Below are 24,530 nucleotides of genomic sequence, written 5' to 3' on the forward strand. Positions count from 1 at the left end.
GACAAAGACTACATTAAGATTATTATTACGAATATTACGTTCATGAATAGGGCGCTGATGGCATGACGGCGATTATACAATCGGATCATTTTGCGCGGGAACCGACTCAAATGTGGCAGTGGTTATGTAATGGATGTCAGTGGTGCTGATCATGGAACAACAGCACTTGCCCCAACAGGTTGCTAATGTTTCGATTTAAAGCTTTCGTGACTGCAGGGATTCATCTTCTTGGTTATTTCGGTAAAGTCACGTAGAAGGGAAATAATAAAATAAGAATATATAATTTTATTAGGTTTAATTTTTTTTATTTTATTATTTCCCTTCTACGTGACTTTACCGAAAGAACCAAGAAGAGGTTGCTAATGCTATACGCGGATGAGAGGGAGATCTTCGTATTTGGTAATGATCGTAGAGTGAGTTGTTTATGGATTGATAATGGTGACGGTGGTGGTAGTAATGTTGTAATGGAGGTGGTGGTTTCATGGTGGCGTTGATGAGACGATGTGGTTTTATAATTACTGGTGATTGTTTGGCGATAGTGGTGGTTATGTACTGGAGGTGATGGTCAGACTCAGAATATCTATTTATACTGGAGGAATCCGATAAGCTATAAAGCTCTTTTTCACAAACGTCCAGTAGGGGGGGGGGGTCAGAAAGTTACAACAACAAACACGATAAGAGTGGTTGTATCGGTTATCAGAGTACATACTGTAATCAACAACACACACAACCTTGCACCGAGTGTCCAATAGCGCTCAGCCTAAGCATTTTGCAAAACCACCAGTTCCTGAAGAACTGAATTGTTGCCATCTTGCCTTCAGTCACCATCAATGCACTGAGCAAAATGTGAACCTACGAAAGTTTAAATAATGCATCACACGGAGAGCTTTTGTAATAAGCAGTGCACATTGTTGTGTATTGTTGGAACTATTTGGTTTTACCGGTCTGCAATAATATTTTTGTACAGTGTATATTACTTTTTTGCTCCTCGTTTACAGGTTAAATTATTGTAATCGTGGTGCTGCTGTTGCTGAATATGGAAAAGTGTGACGCTTACAACGGTGGGCTTTAGATTATTTGGCTGCTATAAATTTCCACATGATGAGCCACTTCATTGAGATATCATTTGTGGCCAGGTCGCTTTTTAAACAGAAGCTAATAGCTCTGTGGGCTTTACCCGATAAAAAAAACACATTCTTCCTGCGGAGGGAGCTGGTAGGAACGTTGGGTTGCTCGGTCAATGGCCTGCAGGGTCAACGGCGGCGTGGTGTATTCCGCAAATATGGCCGACTGTGAGGGCGGGCACAAGCCGGCGTGAGTAGGTTAAACGTTGAGTTTTATAAGCGCACCACGGGGTGACCAGCCCCTCCCCACCCAGCCCCACCCCTCCCACCCCCCACCCAGCCCCACCCTCCCTCCCCACCCAGCCCCTCTCCACCCAGCCCCACCCTCCCCACCCAGCCCCTCCCCACCCTCCCCTCCCCACGCAGCCCCTCCCACCCCACCCAGCCCCTCCTTGCACGACGGACAGACGGACACAATAATCCCCTGTGGGCTGGTGTAACCAGAAGGTTCCTACCACTAAAAACAGTTTAGTTTTAATAGTATTTTTGTGATTGTCTTACCTGTCCTATACTTTGCACTCCTATCGTTTTTTTTCAATAACCTGATTCTGAGGTGACAGCAAAAAGTGATGAATGCTTTGTGGTGACGCTGCTGCGACTGTTACTCGTGACTGTATCGATGTTAGGTAACATGGGTCTGGGATTGTGACCGCCCTTAAATTCCACACAGGTTTAACGAGTTGGTAGTGACTCATTCCTCCTCCACGTGGCGACGTCTCCACGATCTCTTAAGTTCAAAACCTCAGTGCTGCTTAGCTACTGCCCGCGGCATCTGTTACTCAAGGACCCAGGAACACTGGGAGGCAAAACGGGCTGCAAATGTTGGTGCTGCACGCCTTTGCTGGGACAATTTCACATCTCCTCCCCCTTAACTTGTATTTAAGTGCTTGCATCTTGGAATCCCTGCCTCACTTGATGCAGCAAATCTGGCTGTGACGGTCCCACCTGATGACGGAGACTTGTGTTGCCTCCGAAACGTCGTGATTTTATTATTTTATTTTTATATTTTATTAATTTTATTTTCATTTTTTACCTACGTGACTTTACCGAAATAACTAAGAGTATGAATCCTTGCAGTCAGGAAAGCTTCAAACCTAGAATTCACATCACACACACACGTATTGTCCCCTCGTTGTGAAGTATTATGGGAAACAATATATACTGTATGTACAAATATTTCAATCGACCCAGATTCAACGTTTTAAAAGAACAACAACAAACGTCACGCTTTAATCTTGATTTGAAGCTTTCGTGACTGCAGGAATCCATACTCTTTGGTTCTTTCGGTAAAGTCACGTAGGTAGAAAAAAAAATAAAAAAAATTATATATCACGACGTTTCGATCACAACACAAGCGGTCGTCCTCAGGCGGAAAAAAATATCCAGCAGTGGAACTGCTGAACCAGCGAGAGAGCTGTCACAACAAGAGGTTATTTATGTGGCGAAGGGCAAGCAGGCGGGGTCTGAGCTGGAAAGGAATTCCATCCCCGGACGCAAGCACGTCAGTTGTGTTAATAAGGGAGATTAGGGAGAGAGAGATTAGCGTGAAATTAATGTAACTGCTGCCGCAGACACAACTTAGTTTGTAGACACCCAGGGTATTGCATGTCAGGATTGACATCCTTTACAGATGGGATCAAATCACGGATGTTGTGTACTGTATTGAATCGGACCTGGATCTTGTGTTTGTTTAAGAGTTTGGAAATATTTTTGGTAATACCTGCTATGAATGGCAAGGTGACGGTTTTAATTGGGTCCTCAGATGGTTGTCTCCCCATGGTTGGAGCTACAGCTTTGCGGATTGTGCGGTCTGAGTATCCATTCATCTTGAGGGCTTGGTGTACGTGCTCCAGTTCACTGGCAAGGTGGCGCTTGTCGGAGATGCAACGGGCCCTATGGTGTAGCGTTTTGATGAGGGAGTTCTTCTGGGCCGGATGGTGGTGGGAGTCAGGCTTTAGATAGGAATCCGTGTGGGTGGCTTTCCTGTAGACGGAATGTCCCAACGAGCCATCAGGCTTGCCATCATTTTCCACTTCCATGGTGCATTTTATGGATGGGTGTATGGAATTGATGTGGTTGGAAAACTGGTTCAGTGCTGGCTGGCCATGTGGCCAGATGACGAAAGTGTCATCTACGTTTCTCTTCCACAGGCAAGGACGTAGGGTGGATTTCAGGATGGCATCTGTTTCAAATTTCTCCATGAAAACATTCGCTACCACTGGTGATAAGGGAGAACCCATAGGGGTACCTTCATTTTGTTTGTAGAATGTACAATTCCAGATTAAGTAAGTGTTGGTAAGGCAGTGCCTCACCAAAGTTGGTACATCAGGATTCAGTCCCTGTTGGACCAAGTCTTCAATGATTGCTATGGTGTCAGATATAGGTACCTTGGTGAACAGAAAGCATACATCGAAGCTGACAAGCAAATCATCTGGAGACAGTGAAATGTCTTTGATTAGAGAAACCAAGTGAGCTGAATTAAGTACTGTTGAAGTTGTCTTGCCCATGAATGGAAGCAGGGTCTCAGACAGAAATCGGGCCAGTTTTTAGGTAGGTAAGTTGATGATAGAAACGATAAAACGGAGTGGTGTACCTTCTTTATGAATTTTTGGAAGACCATAAAATCTGAGTGGTCTCGCAGCCGAAGGTTTTAGAAAGAACTGCTTGGTCGGTTCGATTATAGAAGTCGAATTAGTGATGATATTATTGATTTTTGTAGCCAGGAGATTGGTAGGATCTTTGTTGATTTTAGTATGACTGCCATCATTAAGAAGGTCATGGATTTTGTTGTTGTATGTGGTTTTATCCATGATGACCATGGCATTGCCCTTGTCGGCTGAAAGGATGACAATGTCATCCCTCTTTTTCAATTGAACGAGTTCAGAGCGCTCGTCCCTGCTGATGTTACTAATGGGTTTCTTAGCGTTTTTGAGGATGGCGGCGATTTCAGATCTTGGCACGTCTGCTTGGATGTGACCTAAACCTTTGAAGGCCACGTCAACCTGGGCAAGGATATCATCCACTGGGATGTGACCTAAACCTTTGAGGGCTACGTCAACCTGGGCAAGGATATCATCCACTGGGATGTGACCTAAACCTTTGAAGGCCACGTCACCCTGGGCAAGGATATCATCCACTGGGATGTGACCTAAACCTTTGAAGGCTACGTCAACCTGGGCAAGGATATCATCCACTGGGATGTGACCTAAACCTTTGAGGGCTACGTCAACCTGGGCAATGATATCATCCACTGGGATGTGACCTAAACCTTTGAAGGCCACGTCAACCTGGGCAATGATATCATCCACTGGGATGTGACCTAATCTTTGAAGGCCACGTCAACCTGGGCAATGATATCATCCACTGGGATGTGACCTAAACCTTTGAGGGCTACGTCAACCTGGGCAATGATATCATCCACTGGGATGTGACCTAAACCTTTGAGGGCTACGTCAACCTGGGCAATAATATCATCCACTGGGATGTGACCTAAACCTTTGAGGGCTACGTCAACCTGGGCAAGGATATCATCCACTGGGATGTGTTTGGGGGGTAACTGCAAAGTTCAGCCCTCGAGCTAGGACCGATTTTAGGCTATCGGAAACTGGGCTGTTACTCTGATTGATGACAATCTTGTTAGCATCTAACTTTTTAATGCGTGGATCTGGCTTATTTTTTGACAGGATGTTGAATTTAGCAATCAGGTTAACTTTACAGTTGGTTGACATTGTCGCGGCAGAAGAAACAGTCATGTTATCTACAAGGTCCCAATCAGATGTGGACATTTTTTCTGTTAAAGCTGAGTGTGATTGTAAAAGACGTTTAGTCCTCGACCTTTTGGCTTTTTCCAAAAGCAAATTGAGCGGCAGCATTTATTTCAGCCAAGCAAACTCTTGGCCTGTTTAGACCTTCCGAGTCTTAAGGTTTGTCAGTGCTCATGCATCTAGACAGCCAGCGGCATTCGTTTAGCAAGCCTGACTGCGCTGATGAGACACAGAAGATGGAAACTCGATCTAGAGTCTGCTTCTTTACATCTCATATTGCTTGGTTGATATTGGTCGGGCAAGTCAATAAGATGTTGGCTTCAATTGCGTTACTTTCTTTTTAATGTAGAGACACGGTACAAATTTAGTTTGCCGGCTTAAGCTTTTAGACGTTGGATCTGTTTTAATTATTTCATATATACTGTACTGGCAAGGAAGGTACACAGTATACAATTCGGGTGGAGCGATGGTGCAGCAGTTAGCGCATGGCGCAATAAACTAAAAACGAAACTATTTTATTTAACCAGGTAAAGCCCACTGAGATACTTTTTGGTTATAAGTGCCTTTGGTCACAAATGACATCTCAACGAATTGACTTATCACGTGGACATTTTTAACAGCCAAATAGTCTAAACGCATGTTTTTGTAAATGTGGAGGGAAAAACCAGAGGACTTGGAAAAAAACCCCCACGGGACCACGGTGAAGGAGAGATAGACATTTAAACTCCAAATATACAACAGGAGTCAGGGTCGAGATCGAACCCACGACCTCCTTCATACCAGGCGAGGAAAATAACATCTCGCCACCATGGCAGCCCAATGAACCCGTTCGACCCAAATCTGATATCCCGCTCACGTACAACATTAGTGGCGAGTGATATCAGAGACCTGTCAAGCTCGAGTCTTGATGAGATCGGGCGCATCCCAATACGGTTTAATCATAGGATGGTAAACATTGCCTGCTACACTAGAGCAGGGAGAAAGAGAGAGAGAGAGCTCAGCCTAGATTGAGATGCGTAGTTGTAATTGCGGTCATTATCGCTATGAGCTCTCGAGCGTAATTGAAAACAAAATTTGCACTCACTTATTTAACCGACGCAGGTGTCTCAACCACGGCAATAACCGCACAGCGGATATTTAAATTTAATTGGGTTTAAATGTCAGCGGTACGCATCACGTGTACGTCCGTGTGTGTGTGTGTGCGCGCGCGCGGCTGTCGAGGTGCACCTAGCCTGGCACAAGCGCCGTTGTGACGTCACTGCCACGTTGTGGCGAACGGCGGTTGTTGTTGTTGTTGTTGATTGGCCGTCAAATCCAACGTGCTGGCATACGCAGGAGCACGACCACGACGAGACTGCGCACAGAAGTGGTACCCGATTTATTACAAGCACGGAAGAAATGACGGGCTGAGAAATTCCTCGACTGAAAACCACCGGCTTCTGAATGCGTAAGTCGAGCGCTCGAACTAACTACAGCCTCTCGTCAATCCACTGCCGGCTACAGGCCTCTCCATCCCGTGTGGATCGTGTGGGTTGTTTGCGGTGCCCGGATTAAGCTTAGTGCGGGGCCTGTGGCATATGTTATAAAGGGGCCCTAAATTAAAAAAAAACACGTAAATATTCAAACACTAATTTATCTACTTGCACAGTAAAGTAATTCCATTTTTTTATTTGCTATACAGTCAGATAATACGACAAATCGCTCACCTTAAACACCCAGTCGTTCATAAAAAAAAAGTTGAAGGCAGTATAGTACTATAGTAATAGAGCAAGTGCAGAGTCATTGAACCGGAATTGATAGCTTGAAAGCATTTAGCGCGGGGCCCTTGAAAGTGCGGGGCCCGTAGCTACTACACATGTAGCTACTACACATGTAGCTACTACACGTGTAGCTACTACACGTGTAGCTACTACACGTGTAGCTACTACACGTGTAGCTGCTACACGTGTAGCTGCTACACGTGTAGCTGCTACACGTGTAGCTACTACACGTGTAGCTACTACACGTGTAGCTACTACACGTGTAGCTAGTACATATGCGGATACTTTTGCTACTAGGATAATCTGCCACTGCGTTTGGCCATACTTCACCACGCATTGTACGGGATTGGCGAAGTTGGAGCGGCTCAAGGAACTCGATTCAGAGGTCACCTCTCCCACCGACGTTAGCCGTGGCCTGGAATCGAACCGAGGATCAGCGGGTTCAAAGTGCACGATTGCGCGGCGACCCAGAACGCGATGGAGTGCCTGGCTCGAGATCTTGTTTATTGTTTATCATTCATGGGGAACTGTCGTGTCGTCGTTAGCGGGCGACGCTACGCTACGAAACCCAGCGACCCGAGTTCAATTCCCAGCTTACGACCAACACCAGTGATGGAATATCTGAAACCAGTCCTGCCCACTCCCACCTCACCCCTTAGGTCGACTCAGCCACAAATCAGTACCTGGTACGATGTGTAAAAACCATTGCAACGAGGGAAACAAACCGAGTGTGTGTGCCGTGCCGGCCTTCATTAGGTGATTTGGTGGAGGCTAAACGGGGAATCTTTGTAATGTGCGCGAATTATGTTCATCGAGGCGTTTACGCGTGAACCGCGCCAAACTTTCGCCCATCGCGATCATCACCACACGGGTTGCTCACAACTTAAATTAGCAAAGCTAATGACGCTGGCAAGCGAGACGCATTCGCACGACGTGTCTGTGTACGGTTTAAATTCTCGCACACGGAAATGCCGGTAGCACGTGCGTGTGTGTGCGTGTGTGTGCACATGTGTCTGTGTGTGTCTGAGTGGGGAGCGGTGGTGTAGCGGTTAGCGCGCTGCACTACGAACCCGGCGACCCGGGTTCGATTCCCGCTCTACGGCCAACAACGGTGACGAACATCTGAATCGGGTCCTGGGCTCAGCCTCAAATGAGTACCTGGTGCGGTGTGTAAAACATCGCCACTCGGGAGACAAAGGCGTCCGGGCGTGGTGCTGGCCACCCACCCCTTCGTGTGCCACGCCGGCCTTCATAGGTGCTCGCTAACAGCACTTGGCCCAACAGCCTGTTAAGGCTATACGGGGGGATCTTTGTCTTTGTATGTGTCTGAGTCAGTCAAATTGGCACAGCAAAGGGCACAACTGTTGCATCAGTCGGTCATCTCAGTCGGTCATCTCAGTCAGTCATCTCAGTCGGTCATCTCAGTCGGTCAACCCATGGAACCACCTGGGCCTGTCCCATGACCTCCTGTCAGCAGCGAGCCTTCGACACTTCACGTGGCCTAAAAGTGCACCTAGCCTGGCACAGGCGCCGTGGTGATGTCACCGCCACTTAGTGGTGGTGGCTGCTGTTGTTGCATACGTGTTTGGTTTCAATATAGGGTGCTAGCTAACAGCACTTGCCCCAACAATTTGTTAAGTCAAGACGGGGGATCTTTATATTTTGGTTGGTTTTGGTTGAGCCATGTCTGTTTGTTGTAGTACAGAGTTAGCCTGATAACTTTAATCTACGTTGTCTTATGCTTGTTATTGTTTCACTTGCATCCAACTGGGATCTTTGCACACAGCGTTGACATGCGGTGTTTTTTCTTGGATTTTTCTGTTGCGTGTAGTCACTTTAAGATGTTTCTTGTTCATTTTTTGTTTGTTGCGGTTGCACCCGAGTCAAGAGCCGCATGGCTCACAGGGTTATCTAACCTATAAAAGGTAAAATTTGCGAATATGTGTGTCTGTTCAAAATGTTTAGCGTACTTCCCGACATGCAACAAACTTTACATTTGCCATGTGGGTACTTTCCAGACTGTACACCATGCAAAAATTATAAAAATAGACTTTTGTATATTTTTTTGGGGGGGGGAGGATCAATAATGCATATATTTTGCACGGCAAGTGAGCTGTGACGTCACATCTGTCATGTGACCCGCGCGTGGGGAAGCGTCACGCAGTGTGCCTGCTCATGTCACGCATCGCTCCCCCCCCCCGCAACCCTCCGCTTAGCCCGTGTATTAATCCAAGACAAGAATCCAAGTCCCGGGCGAAGCCGGGTAGTAAAACTAGTACCTAATACATGAAACTGAAACTGGTTACTTCAGTACTGCAAGTGTCTTCCGTGTGAAGCTACCCAACATTTGCGGAAGGGTCAAGCAAGACACGTGGCAAGCCAACAGGCAGCCCTGCCCGCAGTCCGTCATCGCTGATTGCTCTTTGCATAAAACACTCAAGAGATTAAATCAACAACAGCGGCTTTGAAAGGGAACACACATAACACTGGTCAACACAAAAAAAAGTTTTTTTATGGCATGAACTTTTGCAGCTGTTTTAGACTAATTTCAGGATGCTGATTCCAAATCTGATCTCAGATTTGCTCTATCACATCTCATTTTATGCTATCGGCATACCCCATTTTCAGTGATTTTACCCGAAATTAACTCTGTCACTTATGATTGCAAGTTGTTGCGAGTCAGTGACTGCTTTAGTGTTAAAATATGGTGCTGTATTTTTAGGATAGTGTGTTTATAATATAATTTTATGTAGATATCCACATTTATTTAATATTTTTCTTCTGCAGTTTTTATTGAAAATGCAATATTTGATATCTCAAAAACCTGATGTGATAGACAAAAAACTGATGCCAGATTTGGAATCAGCACCCCAAAATTACCTTATGAACCGTTGGAATACCTCGTGCCAGAAAAAGTGTGTTGACCAGTGTATAATAATCGGCGTCGTTTCGGGAGATGAAGGAACACGCAATACTCGCTCAACTGACCCCTGACCACCTCGGCAGACACTGTGCGTTGTGTGTGTGTATATCTATCTCTGTCACAATCGTGCAATACTGATCTCATCTGTGTGTGCGTGTGTGCGTTTGCAGGCGCCGGAGAGAAAACCGAGAACACAATCGAGGCCTATGAGAAGTGAGTTACAATCGGGGTGGGAGCGCTGCGCTCAATTTTAAATCCTTTATATTAAGTTCACTTGCGCGCTTGCTTGCTTACGACCGTGCAAATCTTTCGGTCGTTTTTTAACCCACTTCCCGTGATCCAATCGAGCTGACATTTTCCACACAGACTCGTTGTGTGTGACAATTAATGTTCGTGAAAATTTTTTTTCAAAATTTTACACTTTTTAGGACAAAAATATTATATTTAATTACCAATTGCTTAATGGTGCCATGCAATCATCTGACCCATAGGTGGCAGCCATCTAAAGCCAGATGACGAGAGGACTCTAGCCGCCACGCATATAAAGGATTTATAGTGAAAAACTTTGTTTTTACGGGTTATACTTGTTACCAACTTGACTCACAATTGTAGCGAGGCTCCATCTGCGTTACCCGCAACGGCGGTGTGGGCGGGGCGATTCACACCGCATCACGTGACGACCTACTTGAGTGACGTCACAGGGATGACAATGACGACGACGATGACGATGCTGTTGTGGCAAAGTCAGCGGTAGGGCACGAGGCACAACGGGGTCGTGATTCAGCGACATTATGGACACGGTTGTGCACATGACTCGGACAGTCGGACGGGCTTCATGAAATGACTGCCCTGTACTTTATATGGGATGTGGATTGATGCCGCAGGAGTTCGTGGGGCTGCGTAATGAACTCGGCAAAATCGAAGTTCGATTCCCAGCCACGGCTCACATCAGTGGCGAGTGATATCTGAACTGCGAGGTGTTGACCTCCCCCCGCTCTGCTCTACTTCGCCATGCGTCGGTCAGCATGGTGAAGTATGACCAAATAACCTAGACGACGTGGGGACGGCCTTCATCCAGCGGTGGATTGGCAAAGGCGCTGTCATTTGTGACTATTATTATTAGCACACGTTACACATTACAACAAATATATATGAAATGTTCGTGCTGTTCTATATTTGAACATCACGGAAACTCAAATCCGTCAAAGACGAATTTAATTCCTGACATTTCCAGACCCAGCTTTTAGGACGGAGTTGGCATCAAAAGACAACTTCATTCTTATTTCTGCATGCCCTGGAGTTCTGTTTGAGGATGTTTGCGCGTGCAAATAAAAACGTTGTGAAGTGCAGACCGCGACGTGGTTACCGTGCCCCGTTTGGGGAGTACTCGCGCCTTTCTGTATTCGTAACACGTTTAGCATTTCGCAACAGCGGAACCGCGTTATCTTCTTCATCTTGACTTGAGCAACACACACATCGTTCTATTTATTTTTATTACATACAATTAACAATATAATGACGAAACGTAACATCGTCAATTTTATCATCATCATTAATCATCCACACACACGTTGCATCATACTACAATAACAAACTCAACACATTCGTCAATAACACTGTTGCCTTAAAGGAAACGCATACGGTATATAACAGGCGACGGTTCAACCAATGGCCTTCGAGAGCACCCTTTGCGCGTTTTCGGGAAATGGAATGTACGTTCACTACGAAGAGTGACCACATCCCTAAACTTTGCCACTTACACATTTTTCCTTTGAGGTCAACAGAGTTGCTATTTGGCGAACGTGTTCTGTTCTTGTTGCTAATTGCTGATTGTGCACCATCACTGCTATCGCAGCAGCAACATCATCGCCAACTGTCATTGTAAGATCACCATCGGCGTCATCATTCGATGCACCGACATCAGCACCACCATCATCATCAACGTCTCATATTCTTAGGTTTTTTCGGTAAAGTCACGTAGGTAAAAAATTAAAATTAAAATTAATAAAAGTAAAATACAAAATAAAATAAAAATCACGACGTTTCAGAGGCAACACAAGCTTCCGTCTTCAGGTGGAACCGTCACAGCACGATAGCTGTATCAAGTGATTTTACCTAAAAAAAACCTAAGAATGTGAATCCTTGCAGTCACGAAAGCTTCACATCTAGAATCATCAACGTCATCGTTTGCTGGGCACAATTCAGCCACCATCAGCTCGCACCGTGCACTCTGTGGATGCGCCGAGCAGCGTGCGGTGAGCGAGGTGTCAGCCCGGGGTGTGCAGTGTGTACATTGCGTATCTTCGCTGTCAACACGATGTCACTCACTTGCGTACGCTCACTAATCTACCGTGCTACTCTTTCTGTCTCTCACTATAAATCCAAGCTCCGCACATCTTCCGATATCGCTTGCCGCGGTAGCGAGATGTTAACTACCTCGCCTGGTATGCAGGGGGTCGTGGGTTCTATCCTGACCCTGACGCCTGCTGTATGTTTGTAGTTTGCGTGTTCTCCCCGTGTTCGCGTGGACTTTTCTCCGTGTGCTCCGGTTTTTCCCTCCACGTTCAGAAACATGCGTTTAAAGCAGGGGCGGGGAACCTGTCTTCTGCCAAGGGCCATTTGTATATGCATAACATCATTCGCGGGCCATACACAATTATCAACTTAAAAATTAGCCCGTTGTTATATTTGGTCAAACATTTAATTAACTCACCCCCAATGTGATGGCTGGAACTGCTTCTCTTTGGCGAGGCGTGTGATGTTAGCTGCTATTGATGATGTTGCTACTCGCAACTGCTTTTCCAGGTTTGCTCCTAAATTTATTGAAATTCGAGTCCCGCCTGCGGTTGCCTTGGCAGGGCCAGACTAATTGATTTCGCGGGCCGTACGGTGCCTAAAGATGCTGCAAATTCCGTACGGTGCCTAAACATGCTCAACATACATACAAACGAACTTTTTTTGCACCGTACGTAGCCAACTGTGCTAATCGGAGGCGTGAAGGCAGTACGACCTCGGCGCTATTATTAATGATTTCATTACGATGCTTGTTTTTTTTGCCCGGGAAAGCGTCACTGAGTCCCATGCCTCTTCTTCAGGAGAGTCCTGCCAACGTTTCACAGCGAGTGATAATTTGCCATGTTTCTGTATTATACATTCAGATTGAGTAAATGTGTCCTGGTTAAAGATTTTCAACATTTATCACCGTGACGCCGGCGCAGAATGGTCAAACCCTTGGGAACGCTGTCACGGGATTTCGAACGTCCACTGGGGATGCAGACTCCCGTCAGTGTCTTTTTTTTACGAAAAAAATATACCCGCGGTATTAACCAGGGCGGCCGTTGGACTCGAACCGTGAATCTCTGCAAACCGGGCAGCCAAGGCGTCGTCGCCGCCCCACCGCGTCATGTTTACGACCCGCTCAGGGGGTGTGTGTGCTGTGTGTATACATTACAGCTCTCTCTCTCTCTCCACGTGATTCATTTTAGTCATTACCCGAAACTACCACTGTGTGGTTTGTCGATCATGTGATGGGCAGTTGAACAATAACAACAACAGCAACAACAACGTAGTGTGTGTGCGTACGTCCGTGTCGAGGTTGGCGAGTGAGCGAGTCAGACGCGGCTTCCAGGGGTCACCGGGTGAACGTGTTGCCCAGTGAACGTGCGAAACGGGCCGACAGCGAATGATCGAAAACGTGCGGTGATTGTTGGTTACTCTGTGTGCCCCCACGGTTTGCGACGCGGGCTCACATCACGAGACCCACGTAGGCGTGCATCGAGGCCTATCGGCTCACATGGGACACCCATCGGCTGAGCGTCGTTGCTATATGAGCTGAGCGCAGTCACTCTGTGGGCTATTCGTGAGCGCGCATCGGTGTAGCAGGAGATAGCTGCGTCTGCCATGGGATGTTCTCATGAGGTTAGGTACGAGGCCATTGTTTGCGGAGGTAAAAAGTGAAGCCGGGATGTTCTTCCGCTCGTGAAGGGCATCGTTGGTGTTGTCCCAGGTTCCTCTGCACTGTGACTCGGCTTTTGATGAGGATGGCGCGCTTTGAGGACCTGCGCTCGATCCCACCGTGCGTGGATTTCGGGTCTCTGGCGTTAACCGTATCGTCTGCGACGGACGCGGGGTTGGAAATGACAACTGTTTTCTACTCCCTACCTCAAATCACCAGTGACGAATGGAGCGTGGAGCGTTGTCCCTGCCTGCGAGGTCCATTGCGGCTCAGAGGGCAAATTCCACATCGCAGGAGATGAGCCGAACACTGCTGAGCAAGCTGGCCTCGAATCTTTTGAGTTGTATCCGCCCGGGATTAAACCGCGTCCTCAAGCTTAGCGAGGCGATGGCCTCAGCCCGGTCAATAATGATGAATGCACGCACGCACACACACACACAAAAACTACCCATCACGCTGAGTTTGGTTTTCACTTTGCCATCATCAGCAGCCATGCTCTATCAACTGCATCGATTCAAGCAAGGCCGACCATGCCGACGAGCCACTGAGTGTCCAAAAACCGCTCCAGAGGTTGCTTGTGTAGTGTTGTAAAGGACGGACTTCTAAACTTATTTATGGCACACACTGTTTATTATCTTAATACGCAGTCCCTATCACACAAAGGGGGATATGGTCCCCTCACCCGTTACCCTGAGGAGGTACAGCTCCAGACCTTGTACAGCTCTCTAATCTCCCTGCTATCCCAGCGTCCTCTGGCTGGACCTAGGGGATCTCTCCCCGACCACTGGTTACACTGAGCCCTAGCCCTGATAAGGGCTGGAGGGCTTGGTCCAGGGTCCTAGATGTCTTCGGCCGACTTGGGTCTTTGTGTAGCAGAACTGGCCAAGAACTCTCAGCGCTCTGGCTTTTATACCTGTTCGTGGCCGGGTTGTCCAATCCCCGGCCACCTTGTGGGACCCTCCGATTGGTCCTTCCCAATCTGGCGTTTGGATCCTACCTCACCCCATTTGACCCTGAACGTTTGATTGAGCGGGAAAACCTTGTTAACGATCCACTCTCTCACAGCTTGCGAACAGCGAGTAGTTATCACCACTACACTTGTACTGAATCAATGCTGCTCAAATGATGCCCTCCCAGAAGGCCGTATGGCTAACGGAATGTGTCAAAAATACACTTTGATGTTTATTTTGTTTGTTATCGGGAGGGACGGGTACATGAAGAAGGCGCCCACTGTCTGCTCGTTTATTTTGTCACAGTTAGGACGGTAAAAGCGATGACACGACAAGAGCTGCCCTTGAAGGTCCCACCAACTGTGTCGCAAGTCAGACGGTGGTGGCGGCGGCGGTGATAATGATGGTGATGATTGTCACACCATAAGAGCTGTCCTCGTATTGTGACGGTCGGGTGGGTGGGGAATGAGCGTCCGGCCACGCCACAGCCTGCGGGGTCTGACAGAAGGAAGGAAGCGACGTGTGGCGATGTCTTCTGTGTCAGCGCGAGGCAGGCCGGTACGCACATGCTCGAGCTCGACGTCCAAATCACCAAGGACGGAGTGATCGTGGTGGCGCACGATGACGACCTCCGGCGGTCCACGGGCAGATCGCAGCGCATCCGTGATCTCAACTTCGATGTAAGGTCAAGGGTCATTTGTGGGGGGGGGGGGCAAAGGGAGGGAGGGGGGAAGGGGGAACAGTGGGGTGACACGAAGTCGTGTGCATTCATGCAGTTTGTTCTCTTCTTGGTTCTTTCGGTAAAGTCACGTAGAAGGGAAATAATAAAATAAAAACAATTTAACGTTGTCTTTCCGATAGACCTGTTCTTCACCTGAGGACGGCTGCTTGCGTTGTGGCCGAAACGTCGTGAGAATAATTTAATTATGTTTTATTTTTATTTTATTATTTCCCTTCTACGTGACTTTACCGAAAGAACCAAGAAGATGAATCCCTGCAGTCACGAAACCTTTGAATCGAAATCAGTTTGTTCTCCTCTAACGCGGTAGTCGCGTTCCTGAAGAACACCGCGTTATGGGACATTTGCGTGACAATAAATAATATTCTAACATAGGGTAAAGCACAGTCCGCGATATCACGTGAGATGCGTACGCAGGCTGAACGAAGACTGAGGCGTGTGGGTAGTATCTAGAAGCATCCAGCAGCATCCCACTGCCTTGTGCGATGCTACGCCGAGGCAGCCTACGACCGCTTATTCCGAGTCGCGCGACGTAGCGCTGTTCTCTCAGTCGCGTTATATCAAATTCGCATCCGCGTTATAACAAAAATGTGTTTCCTAATGCATTCATCGCGTTATATCCAATTCGCGCTATGAAAACCACACGCGTTGTAGGCGAACGGACTGTGTCACACAAGTGCAGCCCTTTTTGTCAATCCACCGCTGGATGAGGGCCTCACCCACGCTGCGCGGTTGTTTAACCGCGTATTTCTTCACCAAGCTGATCGGTGAAGACGGCGGGGCACCGATTTGGGAGTACCAGCTGTGCCGCGCACAGCAGTGGCCCGATAGCAGAGGCCTAAAGTAGCTGACGCACGGTGGGCACTCATCGAAGCACTAACCAGGCCCAAAACCTGCTTAGCTGTCCAGATGTGATGAGATTTGGCGAATTGCGACCGATCTGGCCGTTAACATATTCATGTTATAGGCACAAGTTGTTTGTAAGAGCAAAGTATTTCATGACCCACTGTGCGATGTGCCGTGTATGTTACGTGTATCGTAAAACACAAGTCTGCGTCTCTTTTTTTTCTTTCAGGAGCTGCCCATATACAAGGACAAACTCGAAATCACATTTGACCAAGGTGGACTGCGTTTAATTACTGCACAAACATTATTATCATTTGTCCTGCTGGGTCTCAACGCAATGGATTAACAATACATTTAAAGTGATTTCCTGCTTAAACGAGCATTGATGCCGTGTTCATCGCCCGTTTACAACCCTGAGCCACGTTCCTATGGCAGGGGCGAGTCTATCCCATAGGACAAACCACTGTTGGCTTGCCCGCAAAGTAGTACTAGTTTTTATCGGCCTCAGAGGGATGATGGGCTGCGTCATCCACCTTATAGAGTGTGAATTTCTCAATCTTCCGATTGCTCGCTGCTCGCTGGAGCACTGAGCCACCTGGCTGGATAAATACTCCCACGCGTAACGCCTCCTATATTTAAGCTCATACCGAAATATGAATTTTTCAGCATGCCACGGACACTTGGGCTGTCTTTCAAAATACTTTTACCCAACCCACGACCTCCTGTATAGCAAGCGATGTAGTCAACATCTCGCCACCGTGGCGCCCGCTGGAGTAGACAAGTAAACGCTCAAGTAAAGTGCACTTGTTAGAACTCGAATCGAGATAAAGATGATCTTCGTGGCCAAGTCGTTGGTGCCACCGAACCTCGCCTTTACCACGTGCCACATGCCGCCGTGGCTGCCCTGTTATAGCCACGTGACCTCCGAGATCGGCCCTAACAGTGTCCCACCGATTGTTCTTTGGTCTTCCCCCCACCTCACACACACACTCTGGTGAATTGCAAAACCAGTAACAGGATGAATAAAAATGAAACATTCAACGTATCGGGTTGCTTGCATAGTTCAGTATCAGGAGAGTCACAGACGGAATCTGTGTATAGACTGGAGGAATCCGATAAGCTATGAAGCTCTTTTTCACATATATCCAGTAGTTTTTGCGGTTCTTCACAGATGTCCAAATTAATTAACCGCGGACTGACGATGTTCAGGGCTCGAGTGCCGGTTCGGTTTGGTCACGTGTCTCTCTCCGGCGTCTCCCGCAGGCCACTACAACAAGGCATCCAAGGACCGTAGAATCCCAACGCTGCGCGAGGTTTTTGAGAAGTTCTCCGATCTGGCCATCAACGTTGAGATCAAGGAGGACAACGATGAGATCATCAACAAGGTGCCGCCCCTCTCTGGATACGCACAGAACACTCAGGTGTCACCCACATCAGCTGACCGGACACTAACCCTACCCATAACTCTAACCACAGTAAACAACCAGACACTAGCTCTACCCATAACTCTAACCATAGTAAACAACCAGACACTAGCCCTATCCATAATACTAACTACACTCGATAACCAGACGCTAGCCCTACGCCTAATATTAACAACAGCGGCAGTCACCGGGGGAGGGGGGGGAGGTCAGAATTACGTGCCCACAACGGACCTCGTGCGTGGGGCCCCTCTGCGCCACTGAGGGCTTCGATGTCCGTGCTCCGGGCTGCAGGTGGCCGAGTTGGTGGAGGAGTTCGGGCGGGAGGACCGCACGGTGTGGGCGAGCGCCATCTGGGAGGTGATGCTCAAGTGCCGGGTCGCGGTGAGTTCTCGTCGGTGTCCCCGCTCCGTGCGTTCGTGCGGTGGGGGGCCGGGGGCGGTCTTCTCTCGCTGCCGCTGTGGTCGCTGCTCCTGTGAACTTCACGCGCTGATCCCTACCACCCGTGTTGAGGAATCCGATTCACTACGAAGCTCTCTTTTTTTCCCCCCACAGATGGTCAGTAGGCCTACCAGACTTGTCTCGTTGTCCCAGCCATCATCCCACTGCGTTCGACCACGACCGCCGTGCAGGACTAAACGCTTCTCTTTCTGCTTTTTCCCCTCTCGCACACCGCTCGACTTTCAGATTCCCTTTCCGTCTTCTCTTCTCTTCTGCCCGAGTTGTTTAGAACAACAACATTCGGCTCAATTCCAAGGGGCGCGTTAATTTGATCTGTTACAGCTTCGCTCGGGGGGAGAGATGTGGCAGTGGCAGAGGCGAGCAGCTCGCCGTGACAAAGGTTTCAAAGTTCAAATCGTAGTTGGGGATTGACTCAGCCCATCATCCCACCGGGGTTGATAAAATCAGTACCACTTCATGGGGAAGTCAACAGTAGTTGCCCTACGTATAAAAACTAAGTTAAACTATTTTTATTTTACCAGGTAAGGCCCACTGAGCTATACAGCTGTTTTTTCGAAAGCGACCTGGCCACAAATGATAGCTCAACGAAGTGCCTCATCATGTGGAAATTTAGAGCAGCAAAATTATCTAAACGCGTGATGTGGATTCTAAATGTGGAGGAAAAATCGGAAGGACCCCGAGAAAAATCCAGGCGACCACAGGGAGAACACGCAAACTCAAAATTTACAGCGGACGTCAGGGTCGAGATCAAACCCACAATCTCCAGACTTGCCACCCGCCACGGGCGAGCGAAAGTTCCACCACTGCCTCGGGGCTGTAATCAGGCGATGAGCACTGCCTCAATGGCCATTTAAGCGTGAGATCACTTTTGGTTCGTACGCTTTCAATAGTGCTGCTTGTTTTGCTGGCCGCTCGTCGCTTTGAGCCTGTGGTCCTGTGAGTGCTTTCCGCCCGTGCGCTTTCCGTTGAAAGCATCGACTTCGCAGGAGGAAAGCCAATGGATGGGGCAGCTTCCTGACAAAAAAATAAAAAATATATGTATTTGGTATGGATCAGATATGCTAATGTACCTGCCCTTTTGTTTTTGTTTACGTATCCAAGGTGTGAATTTATTTAGATAAATTTGACCAATAGAGGGCTCTACGGTGATCTGTCTTCGTGTGTGTGACTGTGCGTGTGTCTGTGCGTGCCTGTGCGTGTGTCTGTGTATGGGTAGCGGTAGTGTAGCGGTTAAGGTGCTGCGCTATGAACCCGGCGACCCGAGTTCGATTCCCGTTCACAGCCAAAATCACTGACGATTATCTGAACCGGTCTTTGGCCTCCCCACGGTCGACTCAGCCTCAAATGAGTACCTGGTGTGGTGTGTAAGCATCAGCACTGGGGAGCCAAAAGCGGCTGGGCGCCTTTTGTCCTTTCAGCCTTCATAGGTGCCTGCGAACAGCACTTGCCCCAACAGTCTGTGAAGGCTACATGGTGGATCTTTGTCTCTGTGTGTGTGTGACATAACAGAACCCTCGGATGCCCACCATGTTCAGCATGGGTCGCATCTACTGCCTGCTGCTGCTCTTCTACACGGGGCTGCTGCCCTTCACGCCCTTGCCCGAGTCGCTCTTTGAGATGATCATGCCCTCCATATGCTACAGGTGACGACCGCGCGGTAGCAGCTTGGCTTCGCCTGGGAAGCACAGCAAGACCATCATCGGTCTATAATAGAGAGGGGTTTTTGTTGTTGTTTTGGCTTAGTTCGCGTAAGGTTTGCCACGTAAAACTGACACAGTCATAATAGAGGGTTTTTTAAAAATCCTTTATATTAAGTTCGCTTGCTTGCTTAGGACCGTGCAAATCTTTCGGTCGTTTTTTATCCCACTTCCCGTGATCCAACCGAGCTGACATTTTCCACACAGACTCGTTGTGCGTGACAATTAATGTTCGTGAAACATTTTTTCCAAAATTTTACACTTTTTAGGACAAAAATATTATATTTAATTACCAATTGCTTAATGGTGCAATGCAATCATCTGACCCATAGGTGGCAGCCATCTCAAGCCAGAGGACGAGAGGACTCTAGCCGCCACGCATATAAAGGATTTATAGTGAAAAACTTTGTTTTTACGGGTTATACTTATTGTTCGGTTAGATCGCGTAAATATATAAATGTGTCGTTAACCCCGCCACCACCCGACACAGCCAATTAGTTTGGTTTGTAACGCAAACAGAACATGGGAATTCGTTACTAGTACAGCACATCGGTGTGATGGAGAGCAACTCCACAACATTTTCAATCTGAGTACTTGGAATCGGATGTGTCAGATGGTGGCGGGTTTAACGACACATTTATATTTACGCGACCTAACCCCCCAAAAAAACCCTATATTATGGATGATATTGGTCGCGAAAGCCACTGCGTGTTAAACTGACAAAGCCAGCCTCAACCAGTATATACACAAATACTGTTTCTTGGAATTTCTCTCACTTGATACAGCTATCGTGCTGTGACGGTCCCACCTGAAGACGGAAGCTTGTGTTGCCTCCGAAACGTCGTGATTTTTATTTTTTATTTATTTTATTTTTATTTTACTTTTAATAATTTTCATTTTTTACCTACGTAACTTTACCGAAAAAACCTAAGAATATGAATCCTTGCAGTCACGAAAGCTTCAAATCTAGAACCAGTTAGTAAGGTTTGTCACGTAAAACACAACGTGCCGATTAGTGAATCAGTTCAGCACACCGGCGTGGTGGAGCGTAAACCCACAAAGTGCACGATCCGAGTGCTACGTGCCCGCGTGCACAACAACATCGTTGCTATTGTGCACAAAAAAACCTATATTATGGATGATATTGGTCGCGAAAGCCACTGCGTGTTAAACTGAGCGTATTGTGCACACAACGCGATGCTGCCACGGTTGGTGTCATGCTGTGCGCAAGCTCGGCTTTCAGTCCAAAGCGTGGCCCCTTCGATGGCATCTTCCTTTGGCGGGCGCGAGGAGGTGACCCAACGTTGCCGGGCCCAACGTTCCACTTTGACAGGGAAAGGGCTGAGAAGTGCTAGTCATTTACTTTCTTCGTCGGTTGCGCGCGGGGGACGAGGCGGTGAAATCTGCGGCAGTGAGGAATGTGGACCGTCCGGGTTTCACGCGTGAAGAACCGGCTACGCGTTTGTCAAAGCTGTTCGGTTCGCCGCTGTGCACGGGCCCACGAATCGTGAGTGACTGGCGTGCGAGCTGCACCCTGCCCACTCCGCCCCCTCCTTGGGCATTGGCACTGAGCAGTGAGGCCAGCGTACGGGCAGGGGAGCAGTGGCGGGGGGGGGATTCAGGTTTTTCAGCAAACGTGGCAGATCGCCTGATGAAGCTGATTGTTGTAATCACCAGATGAAATGTGGTGGCCTGCACCTAGCCTGGCATAAGCGCCGTGGTGACGTCGCCACCGCCAAGTGGTGAACGGCGGTTGTGGTTGTTGTGGTTGATGTTATTGTGTTGTTGTGACCTGCGGTGCTGGTGGTGGTGGTTGAGATGAAACGGTCAGTCTGTTAGAACCATTCCTCAACATGGGTGGCAGAATCAATGAGTCACAGGTTGATTCCGCCGCCCATGTTGGTAGTAGCGTTAGGAGAGTGATGAGGAGGCAACGAACCGTCAGCGAGCGAGCGAGGGGTCTCAAGTGAATTAGCGCTGGATCAAAGATCAATATGGCTGCTCTGCGTTGAATTACATCAGTGTATATATTCACCAAGCCGCCAAATTTGAATATTCCGCTCACCGAGCCTCCGTGTTGTGTCTGACAGGACCTACATTCCCGAGAAAGGCGATGGCATGCTCAGGTACAGGTGGCTCGTGGGGATCCTGGACAGGTAAGCCTCCCATCTCACCTGTCACCCTGGCCGAATCGACGCAGGGGTTTTAGGGGTTGCATCCCAGGTGCTTCGGATGTTGAAGGGCTTCCCTCCCATAACATTCAAAGTCCTGTTTTACGTATCTAAATCAACTCAGGCCTCCCGTAAACCACGTGACTTCTATGTGGCCACCCCCACTCTGATTTCCTTCCCTTTCCCACGCCCCCTGTGAAAACAGACGCCACTGCATGCAGCTCACCCCTGCTCGCTCCTTCTTGCCTTCCTTCTCTCTCCATCTATTCCCTTTCCCCTCGTCGTCACCCTCTCATCCCTGACATCTCGGCATGGTCGTTCCTTTTCTACTTCCTTGCCTTCCTGCCCGGCGCTACCTATCTCTTGCTTCTCCTCGTATTGAGACGTGTGCCCTCTAAAAGTGATACGGTGAATAGGGATGGGGTATATGGGGAGAGAGATTTGTGGGTACGGGAATTATGGGGGTAGCTAGGGATGGAGGGATGGGCCAGGGAGAAGAGGTGGCTCTTGAGGGAAGAGCAGAAACTCGACAGGGGCGGTGCTTTAAATGCCACCGTGCTATTGACGAATGTGTTGAGTTTTTTGTTTGTTATGAAATAGCAATAGCGTGTTTGGCATTGGGCCTGTGTCGCACTCTTCACTGCAGCACAGACGGCGCCGTACAGACGAGGCAGGTGACGCTGAGGTTTTTTTGTGTTTGTTTTAGACTCACCATGAACAAGGCCCTCTTCAAGCACCTGACCGACCGTGGAATTCAGGTGAGCAATGGCGCCTACAATGTACATATTTACCCCACATTGCAGAGTTCACAGTGTGTAAGCCTTCGACCCAACACGTGTTTGACAAAGGGGAACCAAAACATACTTACGGTTTTGTTTTGCCCCATGATCGGCAGTCAAACCTGGCCCATGAGCAGTAGAGTCACGCCTGCCCCCACGATCTCGGTAGAGTTAAACCTACAGCGCCTTCAGGAGCCCCTGAGTGGCCGTGGATGGATCCCAACTAAGGGAAGCGAATGCTGAATGCCACGAGTGTTGCAAGTGATCTCACAAGTTTGTCTTTCGATTCAAAGCTTTCGTGACTGCAGGGATGTGTTGCAATCGAAACGTCGTGATAATTTTATTGCTTTATTTTTATTTTTTCCCTTCTACGTGACTTTACCGAAAGAACCAAGAATACGTTTCTCTTTGTTGCTGCCTGATTTGTATACAATGTCTGCCCCAGCAGTGGTGTATGTCTTTATAGTGCTGAGTGGACAGAGGCAGGGGGGTTTAAGACACTTGACTGCTTTCAACTGCCACGCTGCGTGATAACCGTCACCTCTCGGCGGCGTGATATTTCGATCGTCATTGATGTCTTCGGCTCCCGCTCCGGTGCGTGCGTCTCTTCGCTCCTAGGTCTGCCTGTTTGTACTCAACAACGACCGCGACTACAGGCGTGCATTTGAGCTGGGAGCTACCGGCGTGATGACCGATTACCCGCACAAGCTGGCCGCCTTCCTGCAGAGTACCACGCAAAACGCCCAGTAGAGACGGTGGCGGTGACGGCGAGGACGATGACCGCGACGATCATATGCACGGGGCGTCATTTCTCACCGAGTATTTTCTGTGTCGCTGGTAGACCGAAGTAAGTGGTATGTGGCTAGCAGTAGTAGCGCAATAGTGGCGCAGTACCACAGTGGGGGATTTACTCGGTGTGGTGTGTCGGGTCGGTGATCCAGACAGACCAGGGTGAAATTAAGCCATGATCGTAAGACATCGTTCCACAAATCCTCCGCAATTCTGCGCATCTCCTTGCGTAAATGAGCGTTGGGACGGCACACGTTTGCAGCATTGGTCCACCCTTACTCAGCCACCGGTTTGGATCTTCCACATTCTTGTGATTGCTTTAAGGACGAACTAGCCTCAGCCATAGGAATGTGGAATTTCCACCACCGGGTCACTCCTGCGGTCTTTTATATGCGGAGACGCCAAAACAACGGAGTGTTTTAATTATAGTATTTATGTTCGTATGTGTAGAACCACAGAGCGTTTAATGCATTTTGTACAAAAACTAATCATACTGTAATAGGCAATGACTCAAAAAGTAAAACAATTACATCTACTACAAAGATGACACCATATCAACAACACAATGTGTGATTGTATTGTGCGTTACAATGTGAAATTAGTGTGGGTGGGCGTACAATGTGCTGGGGCCTTCATCTACCAGTGAACGTGTTCATCGCTCAACTTGTTGTTGTTGTTAATTCCCTCCCATCGTCTTATAGTTGTGATAACCGGTTTGAATCACATCAATCTATTGAGCGAGCAAACTAAACTTTCAGTGGTACTCTGGTCGTTTCTGGCTGCTTGGCATTTTTGGAGCGTTGGGGCATGAGCTCAGCAACTGTGATTTGATTTTTTTTTTATTCCAAAGCAAATGTATTAACGTAGAGTTAGCTTGATCCATGCTGTGAAATGTTTAAAAGGAAAAAAAAGGAACGTCTTTATATTTAATTTCGGATTATTATTTTTTTCATATGAGAAACGTTTCTGAAGTAAACCTTCATAAAGTAATGGGTTGCCAGCTTTAATGTTACTGCATTCGTTCGTTTCTCAGTCCGCTTGTCCTGGTGAGGGTCGCGGCGGCAGCGTGTTGAGTAGTGGCGGTCCACACCTCCCTTGCCCTGGCGACAGACACCAGCACTACTACACTACACTATACACTACTATACAC

At 48.1% G+C, this 24,530-nt stretch overlaps 1 protein-coding gene across 1 annotated transcript in view; it reads left to right on the plus strand.

Annotated features, from left to right (window-relative positions):
• The window catches only part of LOC144945316 (lysophospholipase D GDPD1-like), a 29,297-nt gene extending 5,553 nt beyond the window's left edge, over nucleotides 1-23,744 (plus strand). The window contains exons 2-10 of the mRNA XM_078873745.1: nucleotides 9,742-9,784; nucleotides 15,021-15,156; nucleotides 16,291-16,336; nucleotides 17,325-17,446; nucleotides 17,777-17,866; nucleotides 19,454-19,587; nucleotides 21,732-21,797; nucleotides 22,519-22,570; nucleotides 23,210-23,744. Coding sequence (XP_078729871.1) covers nucleotides 9,742-9,784; nucleotides 15,021-15,156; nucleotides 16,291-16,336; nucleotides 17,325-17,446; nucleotides 17,777-17,866; nucleotides 19,454-19,587; nucleotides 21,732-21,797; nucleotides 22,519-22,570; nucleotides 23,210-23,341 — 821 coding nt within the window. The 3' untranslated portion in view covers nucleotides 23,342-23,744. The remainder of the gene's footprint in view (nucleotides 1-9,741; nucleotides 9,785-15,020; nucleotides 15,157-16,290; nucleotides 16,337-17,324; nucleotides 17,447-17,776; nucleotides 17,867-19,453; nucleotides 19,588-21,731; nucleotides 21,798-22,518; nucleotides 22,571-23,209) is intronic.
• Nucleotides 23,745-24,530: the final 786 nt, after the last annotated feature.

The sequence above is a fragment of the Lampetra fluviatilis genome, chromosome 37 (genome assembly GCF_964198595.1).
Source record: "Lampetra fluviatilis chromosome 37, kcLamFluv1.1, whole genome shotgun sequence".
Classification (NCBI taxonomy): Eukaryota; Metazoa; Chordata; class Hyperoartia; order Petromyzontiformes; family Petromyzontidae; genus Lampetra; species Lampetra fluviatilis.